General features: G+C 65.3%; 10 protein-coding genes across 10 annotated transcripts in view; 4 read left to right on the forward strand and 6 right to left on the reverse strand.

Annotated features, from left to right (window-relative positions):
- F751_2905 (DNA polymerase I) overlaps positions 1-3,611 on the reverse strand; it is a gene marked incomplete at both ends in the record, with an annotated part of 5,113 nt that extends 1,502 nt beyond the window's left edge. Inside the window, 4 exons of the mRNA XM_011398218.1 lie at positions 93-1,653; positions 1,958-2,266; positions 2,539-3,016; positions 3,547-3,611. Of these exons, the coding sequence (XP_011396520.1) occupies positions 93-1,653; positions 1,958-2,266; positions 2,539-3,016; positions 3,547-3,611 (2,413 nt within the window). The remainder of the gene's footprint in view (positions 1-92; positions 1,654-1,957; positions 2,267-2,538; positions 3,017-3,546) is intronic.
- A 161-nt stretch (positions 3,612-3,772) lies between these two features.
- F751_2906 (hypothetical protein) lies at positions 3,773-4,051 on the reverse strand (the record flags this gene model as incomplete). Its single annotated transcript, XM_011398219.1, has 1 exon — positions 3,773-4,051. The coding sequence occupies one exon, from the start codon at positions 4,049-4,051 to the stop codon at positions 3,773-3,775; it is 279 nt and encodes a 92-aa protein (XP_011396521.1).
- A 74-nt stretch (positions 4,052-4,125) lies between these two features.
- On the forward strand, positions 4,126-6,372 carry F751_2907 (Sulfhydryl oxidase 1; the record flags this gene model as incomplete). The annotated part of the gene is made up of 6 exons (XM_011398220.1): positions 4,126-4,304; positions 4,461-4,563; positions 4,700-4,845; positions 5,035-5,283; positions 5,468-5,585; positions 5,764-6,372. The coding sequence occupies 6 exons, from the start codon at positions 4,126-4,128 to the stop codon at positions 6,370-6,372; spliced, it is 1,404 nt and encodes a 467-aa protein (XP_011396522.1).
- Positions 6,373-9,209: 2,837 nt separating this feature from the next.
- Positions 9,210-9,649, reverse strand: F751_2908 (hypothetical protein; the record flags this gene model as incomplete). The annotated part of the gene is made up of 2 exons (XM_011398221.1): positions 9,210-9,438; positions 9,543-9,649. The coding sequence occupies 2 exons, from the start codon at positions 9,647-9,649 to the stop codon at positions 9,210-9,212; spliced, it is 336 nt and encodes a 111-aa protein (XP_011396523.1).
- A 394-nt stretch (positions 9,650-10,043) lies between these two features.
- On the forward strand, positions 10,044-12,980 carry F751_2909 (putative splicing factor 3A subunit 1; the record flags this gene model as incomplete). Its single annotated transcript, XM_011398222.1, has 8 exons — positions 10,044-10,230; positions 10,336-10,355; positions 10,655-10,801; positions 10,946-11,062; positions 11,288-11,587; positions 11,732-12,106; positions 12,374-12,457; positions 12,717-12,980. 8 exons carry the CDS (start codon positions 10,044-10,046, stop codon positions 12,978-12,980), a joined length of 1,494 nt encoding a protein of 497 aa, XP_011396524.1.
- Positions 12,981-13,728: 748 nt separating this feature from the next.
- Positions 13,729-14,267, forward strand: F751_2910 (hypothetical protein; the record flags this gene model as incomplete). Its single annotated transcript, XM_011398223.1, has 2 exons — positions 13,729-13,812; positions 14,079-14,267. 2 exons carry the CDS (start codon positions 13,729-13,731, stop codon positions 14,265-14,267), a joined length of 273 nt encoding a protein of 90 aa, XP_011396525.1.
- Positions 14,268-14,581: 314 nt separating this feature from the next.
- F751_2911 (hypothetical protein) lies at positions 14,582-15,466 on the reverse strand (the record flags this gene model as incomplete). The annotated part of the gene is made up of 2 exons (XM_011398224.1): positions 14,582-14,926; positions 15,041-15,466. 2 exons carry the CDS (start codon positions 15,464-15,466, stop codon positions 14,582-14,584), a joined length of 771 nt encoding a protein of 256 aa, XP_011396526.1.
- Positions 15,467-15,968: 502 nt separating this feature from the next.
- On the forward strand, positions 15,969-18,459 carry F751_2912 (hypothetical protein; the record flags this gene model as incomplete). Its single annotated transcript, XM_011398225.1, has 5 exons — positions 15,969-16,084; positions 16,183-16,265; positions 16,517-17,091; positions 17,257-17,392; positions 18,134-18,459. The coding sequence occupies 5 exons, from the start codon at positions 15,969-15,971 to the stop codon at positions 18,457-18,459; spliced, it is 1,236 nt and encodes a 411-aa protein (XP_011396527.1).
- A 520-nt stretch (positions 18,460-18,979) lies between these two features.
- On the reverse strand, positions 18,980-25,367 carry F751_2913 (Protein-L-isoaspartate O-methyltransferase; the record flags this gene model as incomplete). The annotated part of the gene is made up of 13 exons (XM_011398226.1): positions 18,980-19,233; positions 19,491-19,611; positions 19,874-20,042; positions 20,143-20,281; positions 20,464-20,571; positions 21,070-21,598; positions 21,823-22,000; positions 22,150-22,250; positions 22,515-22,615; positions 23,285-23,500; positions 23,753-24,185; positions 24,429-24,695; positions 24,903-25,367. The coding sequence occupies 13 exons, from the start codon at positions 25,365-25,367 to the stop codon at positions 18,980-18,982; spliced, it is 3,081 nt and encodes a 1,026-aa protein (XP_011396528.1).
- A 435-nt stretch (positions 25,368-25,802) lies between these two features.
- Positions 25,803-26,481, reverse strand: part of F751_2914 (AP-4 complex subunit epsilon) — a gene marked incomplete at both ends in the record, with an annotated part of 5,937 nt that continues 5,258 nt past the window's right edge. Inside the window, one exon of the mRNA XM_011398227.1 lies at positions 25,803-26,297. Within this exon, the coding sequence (XP_011396529.1) occupies positions 25,803-26,297 (495 nt within the window). The remainder of the gene's footprint in view (positions 26,298-26,481) is intronic.

A 26,481-nucleotide genomic window follows, 5' to 3' on the forward strand; every position in this document is an offset into this window, starting at 1 on the left:
CACCTCCCTCCCCCCGGGTACTCCCCCTTCCCCCCCCTCCATGAGAAAAGCATCTTGGTCCTCCCCTGATCACCCCACCCCCACCCGCGCACCGCTGGCCACGGCCGCCTTGATGTGATCATACATGCCGAGCGCGGTGCGGGAGTGGAAGTCGCCCCCCGCCTCGAAGGCCTCGATCATGGACCGGCAGTTGGCCATGTGGGCCAGGATGCGCAGCTCCAGCTGCCCGTAGTCGGCCACCACCAGCGTGTGCCCCGCAGCGAGGTCTGCGGTGAAGGCGCGGCGCACGCCGTACCGATCCTTTTCCAAGGCCGGCTGGTTCTGGAGGTTGGGCCGCCGCGCCGACAGCCGCCCCGTCTCCGTGTTTATGTTCAGCGAGCAGTGCACGCGGTACGCGGCGGCAGGGGCTGGTGGGGGGCCGTCGACTGTCGAGTCATGCAGCGCTGCTGGAGCCTGGAGACCACCCCCCGAGCCCTGCCCCATGGTCGGTCCTTCCCGACCCGCCAGCGACAGGTTCCGCGCGCCCAGCACCCCCGCCTCGCCCCGGCGCCGCGCGGCCCAGTCCACGGCCGCGGGCTTGGCGATGGCGTCCTGCTGAAGCGGCACGATGAAGTTGCTGAGCAGCGTGTCGATGGCGCCCACGTCCACCAGCGCGTCCACCGCCGCGCAGGCGCGCAGGCCCTCCAACTCCGAGCCAAACAGGGGGAAAAGCGCGCCGTGGCCGCCGGCGGCGCGCTTTGCCTCCAGATCCGCCGCGTCCAGGGGCTCTGCTGCGACGGCGCCGGCAGGGTTGGCGCTGGCGTCAGCGGCCGCACCAGCACCCCCGTCAGCGTCGAGGTCTGCTGTGGACTCACTGTCTCCCATCGCCCCAGCCTCCACACCACTCGCGTCGTCCCAGGCGCCCACCGGGTCCAGGGAATCCCCCAGGCCCAGACCCGCACCGGGGCGGTGTTCCAGCGCAGCCAGGGCCTTGGCGGCGCGGCCGGGCGGCCCTGCTAGGGCCTTCAGCACGGCGGTGTTGCAGGCGGGCGCTCCCGAGGGCGTGTGCACGGTGGGGACCAGGGGTGAGGCCACGCCCTCGCCCCACAGCCCGTGCAGGGTGACGGCGATGTTTTTCTTCGCCTTCTTCCCCCCCTCGGCCACGCCCAGCGTGTTGGGCACCTTGAATTCGCGGGACAGAGGCACCCCCGCCTTGGCCGGGTCGCGGCCGTTGGGCACGCCGGCGAAGAGGAGCTGGGCGACCTGCGCCCCGGACCCGACGTTCATGTGTGCGGCGCCGGGCACGCGCGCGACCGCCCAGTCGCGGAAGGCGGCGCGCGCGCGCTCCTGGTCGGCCACTGCCCGGCGCTCGGCGGCGGCCAGGTGCGCACGGTCCACACCCACACCCAGCGCCTCCATCTCCGTCAGCAGCTCGCCGAAGGGGCGCCAGAAGCGGAGGTACACGTCCCACATGGAGGCGATGGGGCGCCCCGCCGCCGCGTACTCGGCCGCCACGCCGGGGTCCAATGCCACGTCGGTCATGGCCTCCAGCCGCTCGCGCAGCGCGGCGTAGAGGTCCCAGGTCGCGCGCGCGTCGGTGGCCGAGTAGGCCACCCAGCGCCAGCGCGTGTCCTCGCCCCGCTGCAGCTCCTCCACCACGTCCATCACCAGCAGCTGCGCGGGTGGCAGGGGTGGTTTTGATGGGAGACCATGTGGTTGAACAGGTTTTGGTGAGGGGGAGGGGTCCTTGGAGAGAGCGTGCCTTGAGATGGTTTGTTGGCCATTTGCTGACAGGCCAACCGCATTGCAGCATCGGGATCTCATGGCATGGCATGGCAAGGCGCCCACGCCCCACCCACCACACGTCTGTGCCCATATGTACTGCCCCTTTCTCTCCCATGACACAAGCTCTCACCCGTCTGCCCGCCAAAACCCCTGACAACACAAGAACACCCCACCCAATCTCCCACCCACCCACCTTGCCGTTAGTGCCGTCGGCCCTCTTGTTCGGCCGCGCAAACAGGTCCTTCATCCCGATCTTGGGCACGGCACTGGAGCCCATCAGCGCGACGTCAGAGGACAGCGACTCCAGGGAGTATGTCAGCTTGCCGGAGCGCGAGGAGTCCCACAGCCGTGCCATGTGCATGGTGTCCGCCTCAAAGCCAGCGTGTTTAACCCCGGCGCGCTCCACGATGTGCCGGTCAAATGAGAAGTTGTGCCAGACCTTGGGGTGGTCCGGGGACGAGAAGAAGGGGGCGAAGAGGGAGAGGATCTCCGCCGCCTCCTCCTGTGACGTGTGTGGGGAGAGGGGTTGAGAGGTTGCAGCATGCTTAGTCAGCCTGGGAGAGGTGAGAAAAGGGTGAAAGGGGATCTGTGTTGAGGGCTACATGCGGTGGAAAGGAGTGGCAGGCATGCGCTATAGTGACCACCTCAGCGGCAGACTCCAGCTCTGGAGCAACGCAGCGCGTCTGGCAGCGCCCAGGACAAAGAAGGTGCGGTAGACACAGCTAGGCACCCAATGTATTCACCAGCACCCCCACCTGGCATCAGTCAACCCACCTTCCTGGAGGCGTCGCCGTCGAGGTAGGTGTCGACCCACAGCGTGCTCTGCACGCTGGGCGACGCCCCGCCCCCAAAGTCGACGTCGGGCCCGCAGTGGATGGAGAAACAGATGAGGTCGCCGTGGCAGCATGGGGACTGGGAGGTGACGTCGATGGCGGAGACCTCGGTATCGCAGGCAAACACCCGGCCCCTGAGCTCGGGGGACAGGAGCCGCGCGGCCGCCGCCTGCGCCCCCGCCAGCGTGTTCACCACCAGGACGTGGGGGGGCGGGGTGTTGGGGCAGCGCTCGTGGAATTCACGCTGGGCGGCCAGGAAACCCGCGCCGGCAACCTCGGACATGCCCAGTACCTTTGGCCCGGCGGCCTCGGGCTCAGCGGGGGGGGTGGCCAGCTCCGCTGTGGTCCCCACGGGGGTCGTCATGGCATGAGCGCGCGCGGCTGAGTCCCTAGTGACGGCTGCATGGCCGCCATTGTCCCTGCCCGGGCCCGACGGGATGACCGCGGCTGGGGCGAGGGGCGTCGGGATGAAGGCGGGGGCGGGCAGGCCGCGCGGCGGGTACCGTGAGGGGCCCGCCGCCCGCCCGTGGGACAGGATGGTGAGTGGCTGGTAGGCCGCCTGCGCAAGCCGCGCCCGCGCCGCCTTCTCCTCCATGCGCTCGCTGGAGCCGGGCGCCCCCGCCCGGGTGCGCTCCTGCTCCTCGCGCCTGGCATTCACCCACGCCGCGTCGTACAAGTGGTGCCCAGGGAGGGGCGGGCCGTCGGTCGCGTGCCTGGTCCTGGCAGGCGCCGGGGAGGAAAGGCTGCTGGCGGTGCGCGGGGGGTCCTGGCCACCATATGAAGCGGCGGGGCGAGCGGGAGCGCTGCGGACAGGATTGTTTGGCACGTGTGAGGGAGGGAGCGTGAGCTGGTTGGCTCGAGTGGGGAGCCTCTTGGAGGGGCTCGCACTGCCAGAGGACCAAGCAGCAGGCCCCAGCATCGCAAGGCTCCCTGGCACACCGTATCGTACCGCTCATGATAGGCTCGTCGGAATTCTGGCAGGAGAGTGCGGAACCAGCGGGCTCTGGGGGCCATGGCCAGGGGCGAGGGTAGGGAGACCCCGCCAGCAAGTGGCGTGGCAGACTGCAAGCTCAGCCCGGGCGGGGATGTGCCACCGCGCCTAGCTGCTTGCATGACTGAAGGCTAGGGCTCATGTCTTCATGGCTGAAGGTGAGGTTTGACGAGTGGGTCGCGCTTCACGGGACTCCGACACGAGTTGGGTACTGAAGGGTCGCAAAAGCGCTCGGCGGGAGGGTCGAGAGCAGCCAGATGCTCCTTGCGCCACCCGTTCTGTGATGGAGTACCCACTTTAAGGGGCTGAAAAGGCCATTTTTCGGCAGCCGTGCGGTGCACAGGCCCGGACATCCTGACACCCGCCGAGATTTGAGCTTGCGTGCGGCGAGTTTCCGCGCGCGGAGTGAGATCGGGAGTCCGCTTGAGAGCATGCAGCTCCGACACTCCACGTTCTCCCACATTCCAAGGCGATCTGCAAGTGTACTGCGATTCTGCAAACTGAGGGCTCGAAGACTCGCCTGCACGAGCAGCGGGTATGGGGCTCGCGCTGGCCTGGGCGTGCCTCGGACTCGTGCTGTGCTCTGGGCAGCTCCTCCCAGCCCAGGCAGCCGAAGCGTTCCCCGGACTGGAGGAATGGAATAACAAAACAATACTGCCCAGTCTAAGGGCGCTCAAAGACGACCAGTGGGTGCTCCTGGAGCTGTATGCTCACTGGTGAGGCGAGGCGCTGGCTGTAGTTCCCCCAATCCATTCTCCACCATGTTCTCATCCATTGGCGCTTACATGTACAAATTGGCCCTGCAATGACGGCTGCATGCCTTGGCCCCAGCCCTGCCTGTCATGATCTTGTTCTCCCTGCTGCCTTCCCAGGTGTCCTGCCTGCCAAAAATTCCAGCCAATCTACCAGGATCTGGCCGCGCACTTCCAAAAAGATCCAGGACTCGTCGTGGCCCGCGTGGACTGCGCAGAGTATGTGAGTGTGGCATGCATGCCTGCCGCACCTGCCTGAGAACTGACCTGAGTGGGGCCAGCCTCAACGACGTTGCTGGCTGGGAGGGGTGCCCACGGGATTGCCACTCAGCGCCACACCCCTGCCCCTCTCACGGCAGAAGGATGTGTGCGCAAAGTACGAAGTGAGGGGCTACCCGACACTCCTGCTGGGTCGGGCCGGTAAGGTGGCGGCACATGACGCGGCAGCGCTGACCAAGATCGCGGCCGTAAGAATCCTGGACAACATTGTCAAGGAGCTGAAAGGGTGAGAGTTAACGTGCATGGATTCAACAGTGGGTGGAGAGGGGCTGGCTGGCTGGCTGCCGGCCGTGGGGAGTGCTGGTACGGCCCTTGAATCTGCAGTTTCAACCACCCCCCTGCAACTCCTGGGCAATGCAACACCTCGCATGACTGCGGCCAGGCCTCATCCCAAGCTCTCGCACTCCAAACACAGTGTCATGGACGCCTCCAAGGAGGCTTCGGCGCTGGGACGCAAGGCCGGCGGGGAGGGCGCAGGCCAGGGGTCCGAGGCCCTGCGCATCCTGCCGGCTCCCGCGACCGCCAGCCTGAACGATGTCGAGGGCGCCACGATGGAGTCCTGGCGCGTGGTCACGGACGCGCCCGCCGTCCTGACGGGGGCTGACGCACGCCAGGCGCTGGCGGACTGGCTCGCGCTGCTGGCACGCACGCACCCCAGCCTCCTGTGAGTTGCACTTGGGGAGGGGCCTGAGGGGGAAGGCGACCGCACTAGGGGCAAGGCCAGCCGTGCTCGCCATCCCTTGCCAACCTGTAGGGGACCGAGTGCCTGCATCTACTTGGTTCAGCAGGCGGAGTCCAGGCTGTGACCCCTCCCTCCCTCGCACGCGCACACTGAACCGTCTGTGCAGGTGCCAGGCGGGCGCAGCGGCCATTTCCACCCAGCTGGATACCCTCTGGCCGGGGGACCAGGAGGAGCCCCTGCCTGGCCTGCTGCAGCTGGACATGTGTCCTGGATCTGAGTTCAAGGTGTGTGTGAAGAGAGGAGAGCGGGTCCAAGAGGGCCTTGGCGTGCAGGAAGGGATCGACACCTGGGTCACGGGGAAGGGCACAGCACCCGCGGTGCAGGTTCCTCCAGCACTGGGGTATCGAGGTCACGCCCCCCCCTGGAGCCCCTCCCAACCCACGACACACGCCACAAGCACAGGCGTACCGGACCTGTGGATCGGCTGCGGGGGCCAAGGGCGATGGCTTCACATGCGGCCTGTGGCAGCTGCTCCACACCACCTCCGTCCGCATCGCCGACGCCCCGCGCGCCGGCGCCAACTGGCTGGTGGCCGTGCGCGGCTTCGTGCGCCACTTCTTCCTCTGCAGCGAGTGCAGCGACCACTTCGTCAAGATGACCACCGACGCAGCGGCGGCGCGTGTGGCCAGCCGGCGGGATGCCGTGCTGTGGCTGTGGCGGGCACACAACCGGGCCAGCCTGCGCCTGGCGGTGGAGGAGGACGGCGGCGGGGGGCGGCGCCACGAGCAGTGGCCCACCAGTCTGCTCTGCACGCGCTGCAAGGTGGAGGACAGCGACCCCACGGAGGGCTGGGTGGAGGAGGAGGTGTTCGCCTTCCTCATGACCTACTTTGGTGCACAGGGCGCGGCGCAGACCCCGCAGACCAGCTCCCGGTCGGCGCAACTGGGGAAGGCGGGAGCGGGAAATGGATGGGGCGCCGCTGCCCTCATCTTCCTCGCGGTGGCTGTGGCGCTGGCTGCGGTGACAAAGGGGGTGGCGCAGTACTCGCCCGTGAAGGTCAGAGCCTTCTGAGCACTGGGCCTGGGTGTGCTGGACCTGGTCCACGGGGCAAGGCTGAGTCGGCTGCTCCGGAGAGCCTCATGCCTCCAGATTCATATCTCTGTCGGCTCTTCATTGCTGTTTTCCCTCATCCCATATGTATTGAAAGCTAGGTGAAGTCATCAGGTGATGGACTCTGTGGTATACGTCGGATTGTTGTGGAAAGAGGAAAGAGCGACAGGAATCCTCCATGAAGTCGTTGTTGACAGACATCATTCCTCGATCGCAAGACATGGATCAATGCCATTGACACGCTTTCGAATTATAGAATTTGCAACATGACCACACATCCGGGAATGTGCGACGAGGAGGCTCTTTCGGGGACGCGTGTGCACCTGCGCATTCGGCCCCCTCTGGAGGCGCATGGCTGTTTGTCCATTACAGGCCCAGACACGGTCGGCATTTCAGCCCAAGGCTATTCCAAACCTCCGTGCAATGTCACCCACTACTCATTCGATGGGGTGCATGGCCCGGAATCCAGCCAGGAAGCTCTTTTCAGATCGGTGGCCCAGGCAGTGGATGCAGCCTCGAATGGGTACAAGACAGGCTTACTGGCCTACGGCCAGACTGGGAGCGGGAAGACGCACACCCTCTTGGGCTCGCTCACGACCGATGCGAAAGCTGGGATCCTCCCTCGAGCTGTGCATCGCCTCTTCCAATCCTCACAGCCTGGAAGCACAAAGGTGGGTGCATTGGGTGGACCTACATGCAGATGGTATGGGGGCCACGGTGAGCACAGGAGATGATACTTGCTCTTCTGCTGCAGGTGGTCCTGTCCGTCGTAGAGGTCTATTGCGAGAGGGTTCGAGATCTGCTGGCCCCAGACAAAGATAATCTTCAGGTGCTGGTCAGGCGTTACTCTCGTGCATGCTCGAATGTCTTGCCATTAGGTGTCCTGCCATTAGGTGTCCTGCCATTAGGTGCATTCAGCCAAGTCCAATCATGATGTTTACCACTGTCTGACCGTGGATCTCCTTGGAGCTCAGATATCTCAACGTCACGTTCTTCAGACCCTGCAACACACCCTGCAATCAGGTCCAAGAGCGCAACGGATCTGTCACAGTCGTGGATGTCACGTGCTGCACCCTGTCCAGCGCCAGGGAGTGCATGGACGTCCTGGCGCCAGCCCTGGCCCGCCGTGCCACATCTGCCACCGCCATGAATGCCAGCAGCAGTCGCTCACACTGCGTGGTCACTCTGCAGATCGCTCGAAAGGGTGGCAATGGGGAGACCACCATGGGTAAACTCTGCCTTGTGGTGAGCAATGGTACCGAAGCCAGTGAGTCATGGGACTTGTAGATCTTCCTGCAAAATCCTTGTGTGCCATCTCCTGGGAGCAGACCCCAAGCTCACCCCGCTCGATCCTTGGCCAAGTAACATCAGCAGCAAACCTCCTGTCGTGTGCAGGATCTGGCAGGGTCTGAGAGGGCTGGACGGACTAAGACGGAGGGACACAGCTTGGCCGAGGGCAGCCTAATCAACCTGTCCCTGTCCTCCCTAACTCGCGTCGTGAGTGGACTGACGGACGAGGCCCACCCCAAGACCCACATACCCTACAGGCAAGACCTTGATTCGGGAGCCTGGCATTGTTCCAGATCGAATGTGATGGGGTTGCAGTCAGCTGTCGAACAGGAGGGGGTCTTTCTGAGCAGTCGTGCAGCAGCGCTATCACACTTTCAAACCAAGCACGCCGCGCTGAGGGCAGGACCCCACACCGACTCGTGCGCCCCTGGCTCGCGCAACGAACAGGTCCAGCAAGCTGACCCGGCTGCTGCAGGACGTGCTGGGCCCCGGGAGCCACACGGTGCTCATCCTGTGCGTGTCCAGCGCTGCGGTGGACGCCCAGGAGACGCTGAGCACGCTGCGCTTCGGGGCACGCGCCAAGCACATCCCCGCCCAGCCCGCGCGACGGATCGCCGTGGAGAGCGCGGCCGCCGCCGGCGCTGCGCCGGCAGACGCCACGCCCAGCGAGCATCCGGTGACTGGGCGGGGGAACAAGGGGACGTGTCCTTGAGGGATTCTCGGGGACCCGGCCACGCTTCCTGACAGCACGGACCCGCACAACAGCATCCATCGCTTCCGGCACAGGGACGGGGACAGAGCGCGCCAAGCACGAAAACAGTCCCCAGGCCGTCCCACCGGACAAAGGCGCTCAAGACGGTACCTCTGCGGCGGGTGAGACTGGCCATGGCGTGCCTCGCCGCCGTCCAGGCATGCGCAGTGTGCTGGATCAGCCACCACTACTGGCAGACGAGCCACCTCTGCATGCTCCGCGTTTCCTGACGGCGCCGACTGTCAGTCCTTGCTCCGGAAATCCGCTGGCACGCGATTGAAGGACATTGTCCTCGCCGTGTGGCATGCTGCTGCATTACACTGCCCACACGCCCTTCGCCTGTGAACCGACCGGGGCGCGGCATGGGTGGCCGGCCCAGGCCCTGGCCGGCCTCACTGCTTGGGAGGAGCGTCGGTGCTCTGGGCAGTCAGCTGATGGATGAAATCAGTGCTGTCATACTCCTCCTCCACGCTTGATCGTGCCTGCATTGGGGGGAAGGCGCCAGGTGCTAGCAGGCGGCTCAGAGCTGCTCCTCGTCTTGGGTAAAAAGGCAGGGCACAGATCGCAGATATCGAGTGTACGACCCGTCTTCGCCCCATCAGAACACAAACTTACCCGGGCTGCGCGCCGCATGTCCTCTGCAGCATGGAACGCTGCCCTGCTCTGCACCTGTTGCCTGAATGCCTTGCCCCTGCAGTGTGCAGGGGATGCAATGAGAAAGACCTCAGCAAGGCGGCCAGGGAAGGGCTGACCCTTCTCAGGGACATGACCTGCAAGCACAGCCACATGAGTGGCACCGTCCTCGAAATCCCAGTTCCCCAAAGACAACGCACTTTGCGATGTCCTCTTCAGATGGCGGTTCTACTCGCGTCCTGCGCAGCCACTGGTTCCACTCTGGTGGAATGAGGTCAGGCTCAAACTCCTTGCCGCCCAAGTCCACCTCACGCCGCTCACGATCACTGCCGTCTGTCTGACGTTCAAACCACCTGGATGCAGCCATGTGGGTTTCAGGGTGACCATCCACCGGGTGTCAGTCACAGGCACGTAACCCATCGCGCAGCATCGGTTCCCTTGCCCACAGCCCACTCACCTGTAGTACGTGTTGCCCACCTCGTCCCTGCCACTGACTTCCCTCCTCCGGAACACAGCAGGCAGGCGGGCGCGGAGGCCATTGTAGAGTGTGCGGAGTGCTGACATTGAGATGCAGGGGAAAACGACTCGATGATGATGACCTGGTCACAGAGGGTTCTCCTTGTTTTAGGGAAGAGGGCTCGTGCACCAAGTGAAAGGTCCCAGAGGAATATGCAAGATAACAACGCCAAGAATCTTGAAATTTCAAGCCTGGGTCTGAAGGTCTGCGAATATTATTCGTCGCTGTATAACACTCGAGCTTGCATGCCCAACACTGAGGTGAACCTGGTACCGGCACAGTACCACAGAAGACCCCAATACAAAGCGCTCCTGATCACATGGACATTGTTGCGACAAAGCCAAATCTTCGTCGCTCTTCTCAATAGGCCAAGACACGGAAATCTAGCTTGCATGGAGTGGTGAGCGCGCTCGGCGCCTGCACAAGCGAGCCCGTCCCAGGATGGTGGCAACCACGGAGGTGAATGGGACGGCAGGGGCCATCATCCCCGTGGGGTCCGCCCAGTCCTCCCTCCCTGCCCCTGACCTGGCCGGACTGGATACCCAGACCCGGAAAATCGGGCTCATCTACCCCCCTCCCGACATTCGGGCGATTGCGGACAAGACCGCCCTTTACGTCTTCAAGAACGGTGGGGGATTTGGATTGTGCTCTTTGTAAGATGCTGTGATTTGGGATCTTACGGCATCGGGCAGCATGTTCCAGCCCCTCTTACACCCCCCCCTCGACCCTGCAGGCCCCGACTTCGAGCGCCGGGTGCGCGCCAACGAGGCTGAGAACACCAAGTTCAGCTTCCTGAAGCCCGGGGACCCCTACCATGCCTACTACCAGCACAAGCTGGCGGAGCATGCCGCCCCCGCGGCAGAGGAAGAGGCCCCTGCTGCGGCCGGCGCAGCCACTGCCACCCCGGCCGCGGCGCCGGCCGCCGCGCCGGCGCCCACCCCCGCCGCGCCCTCCGTGCTGGCCCCCACCCAGCCCCTGGCCGCCCCCGCGGAGGAGGTGTACACGGTGCATGTGCCCGAGGGCCTACCCCCCTGGACCTGGACGTGATCAAGCTGACAGCGGCAGCGGTGGCGCGCAACGGCAAGAAGTTCCTCACCGAGCTTGCCTCGCGTGAGCACGCCTCGCCCCAGTTCAACTTCCTCAAGCCCACGCACTCGCTCTTCGCCTTCTTCACCGCCCTCTGCGACGCCTACTCCGCGGTGCTGATGCCGCCCAAGGGCCTGGCCGCCGAACTGGCGGCCGACGCCGGCTCGCGGGCGCGCGTGCTCGAGCGCGCGCTGCGCCGGCTGGAGTGGGAGCGCGCGCGCGACTCGGCGGCGCGCGCCGCGGGCGACGCGGAGGAGGCGGACCGCGCGGCCATGCAGTCCATCGACTGGCACGACTTTGTGGTGGTGGAGACCATCGACTTCTTCGAGGACGAGACGGGGGCGCTGCCGCCGCCCATGCTGCTGCGTGACGTGGTCCGCCTAACGCGGGCGGGGCAGCTGGCCGAGGCCGAGGCCGCGCAGGCGGAGGCCGCGGCGGCAGGGGGCGCGGCGGCCGTGGACGAGCAGGCGCTGCCCATGGACGCGGAGGAGCGGGCGCTGGTGGCGCAGGCCGCGGGCGCGGCGGCGGGCGGCGGTGAGGCGGGCGCGGCAGCGACCCCCGGCGGCGACGACGGCGCGGCCTCCGACGTGGACATGGAGGAGTCGGAGGAAGAGGCAGAGGTGCGCATCGTGCGCGACTATGTTCGCGTGGACCCGCGCGCGGGCCGCGCCGACCCCACCGGCTACGTCACCTCGCCGCTGACGGGGGAGCTGGTGGCGGTGGGCGACATGGCGGAGCACATGCGCGTCAGCCTGATCGACCCGCGCTGGCGTGAGCAGCGCAACGTCATGCTGTCGCGCATCAAGGAGACGACGCGCGCCAGCGACGACGAGATCAGCCGCAACCTGGCCTCGCTGGCCGCCACGCTGCCGGACGTCTTCGGCAGCAGCCAGGAGGAGGTCAGCGCCGCCGTGGGGCGCGCCGTGGAGGCCGACCGCGCGGCGGCGGCCGCGGCGGCCGCCGGCGCCGCCGGCGCTGGCGCCGCCCCGCCGTCCCTGCAGCCGCCGGCGCCTGGGGTAGCCGCGCACGCGTACGACCCGCAGGGTGCACACCTGGGCCTCGAGGCCGGCTCCAGCGGCGACGCGGCGCTGCCGCCGCCGCCCAGGGGCATGTCGGCCTGGCCGCCGGGCTTCCCCCGGCCCCCGCCCGTCCCGCAAGCGTTGCCCGTGCCCGTGGCTGCTGTGCCCGCTCCCTCGGCGCTCCCGCCGCAAGAAGCGGTGCTAGAGACTGTGGACGTCGCCGCGCCTTTGCCTGCGGGCGCCGCCGACGCTGCCGCACCTGTGCCTGCTGACCCCAGCGGTGGCCCCACGCCATCGGCCGCAGACGGGGCTGCCGAGCCGGCGCCGGGCCCTGCCTCGATGACAGGGCCGGGCGAGGGGGAGGAGGGCCCCGCCCCCGGCTCCCCGCCAGCACCCAAAGTGTACCCAAAGGGCATGGCCCCGCCCGCCGCCCCGGGCACGGCGGCCGCCGCCATCTTCGCGGTGCCGCCACGAGCCAGCGTGGCGCGGCCGTCGCCCGCGCCATTGCCGCCGCCCGGCGCCGGCATTGCCCCGACGCCCGCGCCGGGCATGGTACTCCCGGGTTCCTCCTTCCCCGCGCCCCTCCCCGTCACGCTGGCGCCCCCCCTGCCGGGGTCGACGTCGGACGGCGTGGCAGAGGGGGGCCACCCGCCCCCGCTGCCAGAGGGGGAGCCGCCGGCCAAGCGTGCCAAGATCGACATGCTGGAGCCTGAGGAGGAGTGGCTGGAGACCCACCCAGGACAGTGCGAGGTGAGGGGGGGCGGAGAACCTTGGGAGAGGAGTTGTTACTCGAGGGAAGATATCATGGTGGGAGGATGGGGATGTGATACGAGCAGAGACATGACGCACGAGGCCCCAGCCAAGGATTTCGCGGGGATGAGGTTCCTGGAAGGTCGCCTGGGCCTATCAAGGACCCACGCCCGAGATCCACGTCTTGTGGAACCCAGGCTGTTCGTTCCCTCCCCCTTTCGGCTCCTGCCTCACCCCCTCTCAACCCCCTGTGCTCCAGATCCTGGTGGCGTGCGCGGCGGTGGAGGGCCACGAGACGCTGACGGGGCAGACGGTGCCGGTGCATGCCCCGAGCCTGGGCCTGACGGTGCTGGCTTTCAAGGACCTGCTGGTGCCCGCCCTGGCCATCCCGGCCAACAAGCAACGCCTGAGCGCGGAGGGGCTGGGCTTCCTGCGCGATGAGCTGTCGCTGGCGCACTACAACGTCGCGCCGGGGGACACGCTGCAGCTGAGCATCAAGGAGCGCGGGCGGCGGCGGAAGTGATGGGTGCTGTCCTTGGGGTCTGGCTGGACTGGCTGGCCGTCCTCGAGAGGGCCAGAAGCTGGTATTCACCTTGATACAAGGCATCAGAAGTCATGACCATGCTGCCGTTTGCTGTACACGTATCGCTGTCAGCTGTGCACAGAGCGCCATTATTCGTGGGGTTCACCAAAGCGCTGGGAGTCACGCGATCACGTGCTCCAAATCCGAATCACCCTCGCGCCCAGAAACTGGGAGCGTTCGCACGTATTGGAATCATGTGGGAGCATCCCTCCACGAAAAGGAACGACATCTTCCGTTCCGCGGACCCACCAGCTCGTATTGAGTCGAGTCTGATAATGGATGCCGATGACTATGTCATGGTGGGGCAGGACGGCGAGTTGGAGGAGAGGCCAGCCCTCCTCAAGAACGAGGGTGCCGAGACCCCGACATGCCAAACTCCACCCCCCTCCTCCCCACTTCCCGACGTCAGTAGAATCATGTGGGAATTGTGTGAATTTCAAAGCTGTAATCCCAAGCCATGCCTCGCCACTCGCACATTTCCGTCACCCACGTACGCAGGAGGGTTCTTTCGACACCAATGACAACACAGTACGGGACCCCCTCATCTTCGCCGTCTTGACTTTGGAGCTCATCATCAGCTGCATCTCATGCATTTTCCAGGTACACAGGTGTTTGAGGTCGTCCCGCGGTGTCGGGCAGGGACGGAGGAGGATTGTCAGTCCCCGATGCCCTCCTGGTTCTGCAGATGATGGTGGACTTTGTGGACTATGCCCGGCCACAAGCCCTTGGCGCCGTCCAGAAGCTGATCAACAAGCTTGACATCATGCGCCAGGTCGGTATGGACGAGTTTAGCTCAGTAAAAAGGGGTGGCCAAGAATGGTGCTGGCCGGAGATCCCTACAAGACTGTCAGTAAAAGGCACAAGTACATGAATGAAGATCGATATGGGGGCCAATCACCTCACTCCAAGACCAGCATTTTGGCTTAGAGTGTCCAGTGCTGTGCATACTATGAAGCTCCAGGGAGTCATGCCAGCCTCCTTCCTATTCCACACATGCAGGAGACCGTCTCAGCAACTGGCCGACCACACCCGCACCAGGCCTGGCAACCCTCGCTGAGAGACAAGGGCATGGCAGGGAGGCTGGAGGCTCTGCTCGCCGCTGGGTACAAAGTGCTGTGCAAGCGCAGCGGGCATGTCGTGTCCGTGGCCCTCGACCGGCCCCAGCGTGTGGCCTGGGCATCGGCTGCGCTGCTGGGACTGACCACCCTGGCCTGGGTCATATGTTGACGCGCCACTGCTCGACAGCACAGGCCCCTGCCCTGCCACTCCCAACCCCCTCCTGTACCATAGTGCATGTTGCATTGTGTATTCCCAGGCACGCACAATGTGTCCCCTCGTTGCCGGCTGGCCAGGAGCGGGCCTGTCTGCCACTTGTACACTGTGAGCTGAAGAGGGCAGGGGTGAGCATGGTTTGGGCAAGGGGCAAGGCATGCAATGATCGCAGGCGGTTCGCTTGTTGCGGGAGGGGCTCCTGGGAGAGACCGTGGGAATGCTTCCAGGGGCCAGCAGCTGTATCGTTACTCCAGGCAGCCCACTTCAAGCTATCCATCCACGGTGTCCCACTCCACGTCGACAACCGACCCCTGGGGTTGCCGTGCGGCCTTGCCCCCGCCCCGCCGCATGGAGCGCAGCATGGCGTCAAACATCGTGCGCTGCTGCGTCTGCTGCGCCGCCTGCCGCTGCGCCTGCTGCGCCGCCGCACGCTGCGCCGTCTGGCTCGCGCCCCGCGCCAGCAGCATGAGGGCCAGCGGGGTGAGCCAAGTGGCGGCGAACAGCAGGTTGAGGGCCAGCATGACTAATCCTGTCCGGCAGCCCACCAAGAAGAGGCCGAGGGCCAGGCCCTTTCCCAGTGGCGTGCGCATGAGAGCCTGCAGCCGCTGTCTCCTCTGTCGCGGAGTTCAAGGAGGAGTATGGGGGGGGGGTCGATGGGCACGCACGTGGGGCGCGAGGCTTGTCGGGGGAGAACAGCCAGGCATGGCACCATCCAGAGACCACCTCACCGCCGGCCAGAGGCGCAGGAAATCCTCCCACCAGTCCCCAGCACGCTGCCGCAGGCCGAGCTGCCTGTCCACGGCCACTGCGCCGCGGTGGGCCTGGGCAGCCACATCCCCCAGCCGCTGCCTGATGGAGAACCGGGAGTCCAGCGACTGGAAGGCCCGCCCCGTCCTCGCCAGCCCACCCTTCACGCCTTGCGCGACACCGGTGCCTGCCGTCCTCAAACGCTCGCGGAGCTCCTGCTCCTCTATCAGCCCTCGCACGTGGCTGGCGGTGCTGGCTGCCGCGGCTCGCAAGTCGTCGCCCAGAGCAGGGGCTGGGACGGCTCGCCGCGGTCGTGGGAGGCGACATCCAAACGCAGTGGAGGTCAGGCAGGTCCTTGCTCGCAGTTGATTGCTGGAGAGCGACTGTATCGTGCTCTGGGAAGCCATTCCCATCGAATGCATGGGCAGACGAGGGAAGCTTTCAGCGAAGATTGCACGCAAAAGATCTATTACTCAATCTATTTCTTGGATGTCAAGTTCTATGTTGGTTGGAAAGTTGCAAGATGTATGATGTATGGTCTCGACACCATGCATCAGAGGTTTCGTTTTGTCGGAGAAGGTGCATGAGGCCTAATTTGCGGTCCAGGATCTTTCCTGACATCAGCCCCCTCCTTCTGAATGCACAGCGTTTTTCCAATAAGCTTTCACACCCGCCTCCATGCTTGAACAGGCTGCTTGGATATACCTACATTAGGCATGCCCTTGTGCACTCCCATGATGTCCTTCGAGCGTTTTCCTATGTTGAAGAGGTAGTATCTTGCGTAGATCCGCCCGGACGACGTGACGTAATTCCAGCGCGTCGGCTTACTCGTGAAGGCCACAGGCATCGCATCTGGAGCATTGATGATTAAAACCCAAACAGGTTTCTATCGTTTCCTGGTAAGGCTCCATGACCCGCGAGGCGTATATAAGCGCCGCAGCGCATATTGCGAAATTTGGACCAGAATTGAGTGAGGAAGCTGCTAATGCCTTCTTGGACGCTTGGCCATTGGAGAAGGCGATCAGGTACGCACTGGAGGTCATCATCAGATGAGGTTTGGTGTATCCGGGAGGGCGCGTATCGGTCTGTGCTCACTCCACGCCTCCCTTCTTCCCAAATGCAGCGAGCTCCGAGACACCCACCTTGAACCTGAGCATGTCCGGGAGATCTGCGGCAGCATCGGCGCCGCGCTGAACACCGAAGCAGGTAATGCTTGGTGTGGGGTACACGATATCACTTGTGAGACGGCGAGGGTGGCTCACAGCCTTTAGGAATCGTTCTGCACTGGGGGGTCGCGGTTGTCCCACCAAGGAGTGGCTGGTGTACTGCTGTGAATGAAGCACAGTGCGTGGCAACTGTCATTCTAGATTGTAGCCGTATGAGCGAGCAGCCATCTGGATTCCACAGTTTAAACCCAATGCTACTCTTCCCCCCAACCCCCACCGTCCCGCCTTCAGGCGTGACCAGGAGGGAGGAGTGGCTCCCCTTTGCACTTTTTGCCCTGCACTCGCCCCTGGCGGCCGTGCGGACGACAGCCTCAGACCAGCTCCACCGGGCCCTCGCCGATGTGCACTACCCGGAGGCCTGGAAGGTGGACGCCTGCGGGAGGCTGATCGGCATTGTGGGCGAGGAGGATGCAGGGGAGGCCGGCGCGGGGATCGCCGCAGGGCGGCTGCTCGGCGCTGCCACGCCCGGCGCGCTGCTGTGCCGCGCAGCAGGGTTGCGGGAAGAGCTGCACCGCGTCGCGCTCCTCCCCACCGCCGCGCCGCGCCTGCGCACTCTGGCAGTGGCGCTGGAAGTGGTGTATCGGGACGCCGATCTGGCGGCGCCCCTGCTCCCCGCCGTGCGGGGAGCGCTGGAGGGCAGTAGGGGAGACGTGCTCGCCAGCGTGACCTCCATGGAGCTGCTGCAGCAGATCGGGAAGGGGCGGCGAGCCTGCAGGGCGGCCATCGCGCTGCTGGACAGCCTGCAAGGGGTGCTGCAGGAGTTCTTGGGCAGCGAGGAGGAGCTCGTCCGCGATGCTACGCTCGTGGTGAGTGTGCTGGGATGGGTGGGAGGGAAGAAGGGGAGGATCGGTATCATGTATCGCAGGGGGCCCCCCCTTCTGCTTTTGATGTGGCACTGGGAAGGGCTTACTGTGCGAGCCGTAGGTAAAGTTTGGGCCTGGTCAAGTCACTGGATGCCACAATTCCCACAGGCGGCAGCCAAGCTGGTGGGAAGGGGCGGGGACAGCGAGGTCTTCCTCGCCTCGCAGCAGGATCGGCTGGGCCCATTCATTGCAGCGGTCGCGGCCGCTCTGCTGCAGCCAGAGCCCTATGCGGCCCTGCATGCAGGTGTTAGAGGGGATGGCAGGTTCGTCTCGAAGCTGCGAGGTTGATGATATGGCTGAGTGTATTCCATAGTAGAATGGTGCAGAGGCCTGGCTGCCAATATCTCCATGCCCATTTGCTCTCTCTGCCATGCTTTCCACCCTGACAAAGGCCCACTCAAATGATGTGTCACTGCAGTGACCGCTATGAGTCGCAGTCGCACTGCTGCGGCCCTCTTCTTGCTGGACCCTGCCAGGCCCGGGGCGGTCCTGGTGAGTCTGGCGCTGGGGGAGGAGGCACACAACGCATCGGTTCGTGGGGCCGCCCAAGCGGCTTTGGCGGGACTGGCGGGGGGAGAGGGGGAAGAGAAGGGCCAGCAGACTGGACTTGACTCTCTGCTCCCCACCGACGCTGAGGCTGCGCTCCACGCCTTTGTCGAGGAAGGTCAAGGTGAGAAGCAGAGGGGATGTGAGCGTGCGGTCACCGGCAGGCCCGTCGGGTGGCAGTTGGGGTGTGTGCTATGTGATTGTCGGAATGCATTCAAGCGATCGAAAGGAAGGCTACCAGAGCGTTGAATTCCTGCAGCTAAAGCAGAAGTGAAGAGGGGAGGTCCTGGCAGGGCGGCCCTGTGCCTCACGACAGACTGAGCCTGGTGTGGAGAGCAGCATGCTCTCTTCCACCCTCCTCCCTCTGAACATTCTCTGCCCACCGCATGGCACCTCTCACCGATTCGGACCCCTCCACTACCATCCAACCCCTTTCCAGCCTCGGAGTGGCCGGCTGTGCTCGGCGCGGTGCGCCCCGGGAATGTGGACGAGATGCGTGCCCGTCATGCCCTGCTTTCCTCCCTGATGCACCGACCCTGGGCTGCAGCCAGGGTGTGCCGCGTCCCTGAGGCCATGCACGGGCTGGTGTCGGGCGGCGGCGCCCCACTGCTGGCCCTGCAGGCGACCATGTGGCATGTGCTGCGCGGTGAGCAGCCGGCCAGCCAGGAGGAAAGGACGGCACTGGAGGCCGCAGCCACGCACGTGAACAGCGCGGTGGCCGAGAAGCGGTCACCGGCGCCCCAGGTGGCGACGGTGCAGCTGTGAGGGGTGCGTCTGCGAGTAAGGATGCACTGATTGCCCTGCAGACCCTGGGGGGCTGGCACTATACTGTGTGTATAAGACTGTATGCACTGCACAGGCAACCCTGTCGCCAGAATACAAATGAAGACTCTCCCTGCATGCATACCTATCCGTACAGCAGCTCCCCTCACACCCTGGGTGCTTGACAACCACAGAGCAGCCAGCCGTCAATGTACAAAAGCCATGGGAAACGCACATATAACAAAGGGGGAAACAATGACAATGGCTGTGCATGTGTGGCGATACGATGAGATACAGTGGGCCGTCGAAGAAAAGCTACTGGAGCCTAGCCTTTTTGTACAAGAATGCGTGGTACACGGTGCGGGCTGCGCCCTTGGCTGGCTTTGGTGCAGCAACAGCAGAGCAGGTGCACCAGAACAGGCGACGCAGTGATGCCCTGGATGCAGGGCCACGTCCAACCCCCCTCTCTGATGGCCCTCAAAGGGGAGCCGCCACCCACTGCCGCACTCCCCCTGTCTCGACCTCACTGGTAAACGGGGTCGGGGAGGAGCACCTCGTCCCTGCCCACGCAGCGCAGCGCGCTCAGCACACGGCCATGCAGCGCACAGGCCTCCCGCGCCACCATGGCGACCTGCTCTTTGGACAGCGCAGCAAAGGCCGGCTGCTGCGCCACCGCGTCGTAGTGGGTGATGATGTAATCAAGTGCCACGGAGCGTAGGTGACCCAGCCCACTGTCGTCGGCGAGGGTCAGCAGGGCGGGGGCCGTGGCGGCCAGATCTGCAATGGAGAGTGTGGGATTTGGGAGCGCATGGAGAGGCTCAGGAGTCGTAGTGAAACGAGGCACAGGTGGGTGCCGTGGTGGAGCCAGAACTTGTCTCGCCAAGGACTGAGGACCACACAAAAGGGCCCATGTCTCAGGCACAGGCTCTGCTGACCCCCTCCACACTGATTGCCGAGGCCAACACAACCTCCGTCCTGGCATGTTACCCCAAGCTAAAGCAGGAGAGTCCAGCAGGGCCCCCACGCGCTCTCACCCTCCTGGGTGTCGCTCGCGGCTCGCTTCTGCAGCAGGATTCCCGCCAGGGTCCGCTCGCTCTCCTGGACGAGGCGGGGGACGCCATAGTACTGCGCCACATGCAGCGTGGCCAGCGCCATCTGGCAGGGGAGGCAAGAACGAGCAGATGCCTGGTTGACATTGTGCGTGTGTGTGTTGGGGGGGGGACAGACATGCCTGCAGCAGGCTGGCGACTGGTTGCCCGGCAGGAGAAGGGTCAACCCGGTAGGGAGATGGGTGTGCCACACCGCGCCCGAGAGGCACCTGCAGCTTCAGACACCAGACCTCCTAGGGCAGGGTGCTGAGCCCCCCACCCTCCCCACCTTCCCCATCCACCCAGGCCCCACACCAGCCTTGCCGCACGTCGGGGTCGGCGTCCTTGACCACCACATCATGGTACATGTACTCGATGAGGGCCTCCACACCCTGGCGCGAAAAGTGGTCTGGCACGGGGATCGTCTCCACCGCCGCGTCCCGCATGCCGCTCTCGCACCGCGCCCGGAAGTGCTCGCAACGCTGCCGCAGCACCTCGCTGCAAGGAGGACCGGTGGGAGAGGAGGACATGGTGAAGAACATATTGGATTCATGTCAAGACCATCACTTCCCTCTGCACTCTCCAGCTGCGCAGGCACGGAATGACAAGCCTGTGCACGGCCGCTTGCCTGTGCACGGGGAGAACATAGCCCTTCCCGACGAGGGAGATGTCTGGGGAGCCCAGGCACCGCAGCACCACGGCAGGGTCCACGCTGTCCTTGAGCGAGGTGGCTTCATCTGCGGGCGGTGGCAGGACGTCAGCCTCGAAGGGGGGGGAGGTGCGTAGCGGGCACCAGCAGTATGGGTGGGTTCGGGTGCACTCTTCCCATGATCAGTTCTGGGCCTCCTGCAGGGACGAATCACTCTGCCCCTGAACCATACCATGGAGGCAGAAGCATGATCTGCCCACTCAAGCGCACCTTGAGGTCCGGCATCCCTGCTGCTCCCGCTGCAGGAGCTCAGGAAGGACGACAGCCGGCGGGGCCAGCTGCTCTCCGATCCCAAGGGGGACGTGGGCAGCTCCCAGACTGCGTGGGGGTGGGCGTGCGAGGTGTTGGTCGTATGAGTTTTCGACCATGCGCCGCAGATGCTCCTGTTTGGGGAGCGCACCGCATTCGCTTTACGGCTCGCGACGCATGTCTCACTGCACCTCACCGGCATCCTACACCTCCAACTTGCCTGCCTGGGGCGAGCAGGGCGACTGCCCGAGCACACCCTTGGAGCTCATTGCGGCCCGCGCCATCGAGCCTGGATGGAAGGGGGACCAGGTGGATGGGGTGGCGGGGAGTGCAAGCCGACCTTCATGCACACCCACTCCAGTCTCCAGACGCAGCAGGAGGAGGCGGCGGCCCCCCGTGGGCTCGGTTGCCTGACGCTTTGAAGACAGCCACCTAAGCTTTACTCGTGCTCGACGCACCATCAGACATGATGTCCCCCACACCCTCGCAAGTTGACTCTTCCCCATCCACACCCCTGTGCCTCCCCATCCCTCACAGCACATGGATCAGGCCCCCCTCCACACTCACCCTGCATGCCCGCCAGGTCGGCCAGGTAGGTGCTGGGCAGGGCCGCGGGCGTGGTGCGCGCCTTGCGATCCGCCCTCAGCATGGCCAGCAGCATGCGCGCGTCCCCCGGCACCTCCAGCTCGCTGAATCGCACCTGGCTCAACACGCGCTGGGTGACGGCGCCGTCGGGCGCGCGGGTGATGACACGCAGGTCGCTGGGCGCCACGGGCACCACGATGCGGCCCCCCCCCGGCCCCAACAGGGCCAGCAGGGGCCCCAGCCGCTCCGGCGGACAGGACGCGCCGACGTGCACGCGGTCGAAGCGGGCGCGCAGACGCGCGGAGGGCAGGAAGACGTCGCGCGCTCGGAAGTCGACCTCGCAGGCCGTGGCCGCGTATTCGGTGCCGGCCGCCGCCAGCCGCCGCACGTTGTCGCGGCTCAGGCGCACCGCTTGGCGCCGGACGTCGATGCCCACCACGGAGCCGGCCCTGCCCACCATGAAGGCGGCGCAGGCGGCCAGGATGCCGCACCCGCACCCGACATCCAGGACCTAAGGTGAGGGGGGCGGGGTCGACCAGGTCGGGATGTGGCGGACGCCTGCTCAGGTCCCGAGCACAGGGGAGTGTCAGCGCACTCGCGGGTTGGCCGTCCGCAGAATGATGAGCCAGTGCTCATGAACCAATCGCACTGTGAACTGAAGGCATGTAGGCCTCCACCTGCCACTACAGCCTGCTGAGCCCCAATGAAGGAAACCCCCAAACAACACAAACACACCCTGTGGCCGGGCTTGATGTCGAGGGCCTCGATGCAGGTGGCGTGCATGTGAGGGGCCGAAACGTTGAACTCCATGCTCTCCAGCCGTATGGGCGAGTCTGCCAGGGCCTCGTAGCGGTACTCCTCGGGGACAAAGGCGTCGCGGGGGCAGGCCCTCATGGCTCGTGCCACCAGGTCACTGCAGGGAGCACATGATGGAGTTCCGGCGATGGAGACACAGGGGAGCAACCTTTCTCAAGACAAGGGGACTGACAGTGCAAGGCTCCCAGCCTTGGCACAACCTCTTGTTCAGCGGGGACTCTGACATCACCGTGCGTCCAAGCCTACCTTTGGATCACCCCTCCGCGCTTCAAGGCGGCCACAAGGTCATCGTTGCTCGCCGCCGTCCCATGGTCGACCATGCGCCCGCCCGCTATCAAGCGCAGAAACTGGTGCAGGGGGAGGCGGTTGGCTTGTGTCCTCTGAACTGGCTGGCCAGCAGGCTCCTGGGAGGCGGGAAGGGAAAGGGGTCTTGTGGGACAACTGCCAATACCAATGTACTGGCAGGCCACGGACCGGTCAGAGGGAGGGTTCCGGAAGGGACGACAATCCCGAGTACCGCCGCACGAGGGCAGCATCCGGCACGTAATTCAAGATGATGAGTGAATTTTCATGCACTGTCTAAAACATGTCAGCTGCCCGGGGAGGCTCACTCCATCGGATTCCTCCTCCTCGGAGACGGTGTCCATGAGGAACTCGAGGTCATCGTCCATGGTGTTTAGCCCCAGAATCAGAGTGTCAGATCCGATGCGAACTTCGAATCTGGGATGGAATCGACGTGCGAATGTAGTGAAATGTGCAATGCTATAGACCGGGACGCTTGTGCGAGGGACGCGCGCCTCTCCTTGTACCATCATTGGTGTCGGAGCCGGGCCTGCACCCCATACCGGTCTCCCGACCTCGCTCCTCGCTCCCATCGCCTACCTTGCGTGCCAGGTGCGGTCTGCAAAGCTCATTCCATTACCAATACGAAATAGCATCCCGTGCCGCAGGGTGGGGGGATGTGGTGAACGTGGGGATGCTTGCCCTTTCTCCAACCCGGGTCGAGAGGTAGCAGGGCCCCGTGGCTGACAGCCCCAGCCAGGTTGGTATGCACGGCAAGCCTTTGATGATTCCATTCAGTGTTTCCCAATAGTACATGGTCAGTTGGGCGTAATGCGCTCTTTGGAATGCACGGGTTAGACTGCAGAGCACTGGCGAACCCCACACTCCTGGCACACAGCATGCGGGAGCCCGCAGGAGAGCACTGCAGGTGGATCACGAGCAGGAAGCTGCATGCTTCACGCCCCCTCTTCGTCGGTTTCCCACTCGCTCTCATCTGCCCTCGCGTGCGCCTCCTCCTCCTCCGCCTCCTCCCCTGCCTCTGCCGCCTCTTCGTCAGAGGAAGTCAGCTCCTCCTCCTCCTGCGGATCCAGCCCCTGACCGGGCCGGGGGACCCGGCCCTCGATCCAGGCCTGGCCGCAGCTGCGGAACACGCGCAGCATGTCGGCGGTGAGCTCCAGGACGCCCTCGTGGTCCACGAAGCTGTCCGGAACCTGGCCGGCCAGCTCCTCGTCCGTCGCACACGCGGCGATCAGCGCGTGCGCCGCGTCGCGGCAGTCGTACCGCGCGTGCATCTGCTTGGTGGGGCCCGCATCCTCTGCGGGCCAGAGGGTGATGTGGGAGGGGTGGCGGGAAATAATTTTGCGGGGCGGCGTCAAAGGGGGTACAATTTTATGAGGCTCTTGAGGCCCCGCACCCATGCGAAGCCCTGTAAAAATGCCCCTTGCTCTTTGAGACTCCCTGGAACTGACAACTGAGCAGTCCTACTTCCCCATATGAACCACACACATGACTGCACCCCTCATGATAGTGCACCCACTCCCTCGCCCATTCCCCTCTCCCCTCTCACCCGCTTCATAGACCTCGACCACCATGCGGCGCAGGGCCTGCACCCCGCCGACGCGCCTCAGCTCGGTGCGGTTGGGCAGGTACTCCATGATGGCCACGATGGCTACGGCCGCGGAGCAGCGCACGTAGGGGAAGCCGGGCTGCAGCTGGCGGCATAGCGCGCTCAGCGCGCCCGCCCCCGCCACGTGCGCGGCCAGCTCGCCGCCCAGCAGGCCGCGCATGATGGACAGGAAGCGCGCTGCCGAGTGCTGCGCATACACGTCGGTGGCGTGCAGCAGGCGCGCCGCCGGCAGCGCGCCCAGCGTGGCCAGCAGGTGGCGCACGTCCTCGCCCACGCGCATGGCGGCGTCGGCCTGGCTGAGGGCCGCCGCCGCCACGCCGGCGCCATAGTAGTCGCCGTGGCGCAGCAGCCAGAGCAGGTCCAGCATCATGTCCTGAAGGGGGGGTTTGGGTGGGAGAGGGGGGGGAGCAAGGTGGCAGCTTCACCTCCTGGCCACGCTGACAACATGCATCTCCCTGGCGCATGGCATGCGGAGAAGAATCAGCGCAACATGCGCCGGGGAGGCTGGCATGGGCCTCGCCAACGACACAACACCGCATCCACGGTCCCCCATGCTTGCTCGTCGCCTGCCCTGCCGAAGCCCTTCTCGCCATGCAGCCCGCTCCAGGCTCCACACCTTGAAGGCTGCGGTGCGGGCCTCGGCCATGTCCAGGATGGCTGGCGTGCGCTGCCAGTCGATGAACATGTTGTTGATCTTGCCGGCCGCCACGCCGCGCAATCGCACGTCCCCGCCACGCAGCGAGGCCAACAGCCCCTGCAGTTCGGGGCCGAGTGGGGCGAGCGCGGCCTCATTCGCGGCGGCGTTCGCAGCCTGCGGCTGGGCCACGCCGTGCCGCTCGCACCACTCCCGGATGGTCTGGCGCAGGGCCGTCAGCGGCACGACCTGGGGGGGGATTGACGTTTTGAGGGGGTTGGAGGGACCATGCCAGCACGCTATAGGGGATGAATGTGATTGCTGAGGGAGGGCAAAATTCGGCCTGTGCCGGCCATGGTCACAGGGTCGGAGTGGCATCCCTCAAATCACACGCAGCAAGCGCTTCCTCTCCCAATCCTCAGCATCACCTCCCCGACACATCCTCTGCGTCCCAACCTCGATGTCCTTGAGCAGTATGTTGGTCTTGGGGCAGACGCGGGATCCCGTGGCCAGCCACTGGAAGAGGGACTCCCGGCTGTAGATGGCGCCTGTGCCCACCAGGACGACAGGGTCATGGGTTATGCCCAGGGAGATGGGGTCCAGGAAGGCCTCCGGTACCTCCGGCTCCTCCTCCGCCTGCGGGGCGGCGGGGGGGTCCTCCACCAGCCTGGGAGCTACCTGGGGAGCCTGGGCTGGGGGGGCCGCCTGCACCCGCGCCAGGGCCGCGGGGCCCGTCAGGAGGTAGGAAACAGGGAGCTGGGTTCCATCAGTGGGAATGGGGTGCGCGACGGCGTGGCCGTCCAGGGAAAGCAGGATGATTTCCCGGGGGGGCCGGTGCTGCACCAGCCACCACCAGCCTGCAGCGCCGAATCCCGCTGCCGCGGCCAGAGAGAGCCAGCCCACTTGCTCGTGCACCGACATGGAGGGTGTCGGGATCCCCCGTCACTTGTCGATCCTATTCCGCGACTCTTGGACACCTCGGACACGAGACTGGGTGTCGCCCAGTGTGGAACCCACCTGTGCGCCTAGCCCCTCAGATGAGCATAATATACATCAGGAATGCATGCGTGGAGAAACGAGAATTACCGAGATTTAATTCTGGTACTTGGCTTGTCCTCGTTTACGGGTGTTGGGCGCTGGTCCCCTGGGCGCGAGTTGGCCGAGGGGTACTTAGAACCCTCCCAACCAGATGATCTGACCCTCATGTATGAACTTTCGAGTGCTGCGCTCGCAAAGCCCTTTCACAAACTCTTGCACCTGCCGCTCCTGCTCGTGGGATTCTGCTTCTCTATTGAAAATTTGGCCCAAGCATCAGCGCGCTCAGGAGAGCGTTCACAAACAGCAAGCAAGCGGGCGCTACCCCAGCAGATCGGCAAAGGGGTCTGCAGCCTTCTTGGCAGGCGGGGGCGACTGCGCTTTCTGCATGGCACCGCCCGCCATCGCCCGCATGCCCACGCCCCCCAGGTTCCAGTTGGGCGACGAGGTGGCCGGCGATGGGGAGGCCAGCCCCGGCGGCGGTCGGGCGCCGTCGGCCGCAGATGCAACGGGCGTGGGTCCGAGGAAGGCTCCGCCAAACGGGTCGTAGTCCTGCACTGGGGCGGACTGCCCGCTCGTCTGCAGCCCCTCCAGCATGGCAAAGGGGTCGCTGGGGGCATTGAGGGGGGTCTGCTGCTGCTCACGCTCTGGCTGGTGCGACACGCTCTCCAGACCCACCGCCCCGCCCCCAAAGAAGAGGTCTGTCTCGTTGGCATGCCCGTTGCCCGATAGCTGCTGGGATCCCAGGTCGACAGGGTCCTCTCCCAGCAGATCGCCCAACAGGTCGGGCGCAGGCGCGGCGGGAGCCTGGGCCGGCTGAGCACGTGCCCCCCGCGCCGCCGCAGGGCTCCTCCCCACGCCCCTGCCCACCCCGGCGCCGGCGGCGCCTGTGCCGGCCTGGGCCCCCCCGCCGCCGAACGAGAGAGGCCGCGAGCTGCGCCCGCGCGGGTCGGCCTGGTGCTGAGGCGGCGCGGCGTCGCGCGAGGGCCCTGCGCCAGGC

This window comes from Auxenochlorella protothecoides, assembly GCF_000733215.1.
Source record: "Auxenochlorella protothecoides strain 0710 unplaced genomic scaffold scaffold30, whole genome shotgun sequence".
Lineage (NCBI taxonomy): Eukaryota > Viridiplantae > Chlorophyta > Trebouxiophyceae > Chlorellales > Chlorellaceae > Auxenochlorella > Auxenochlorella protothecoides.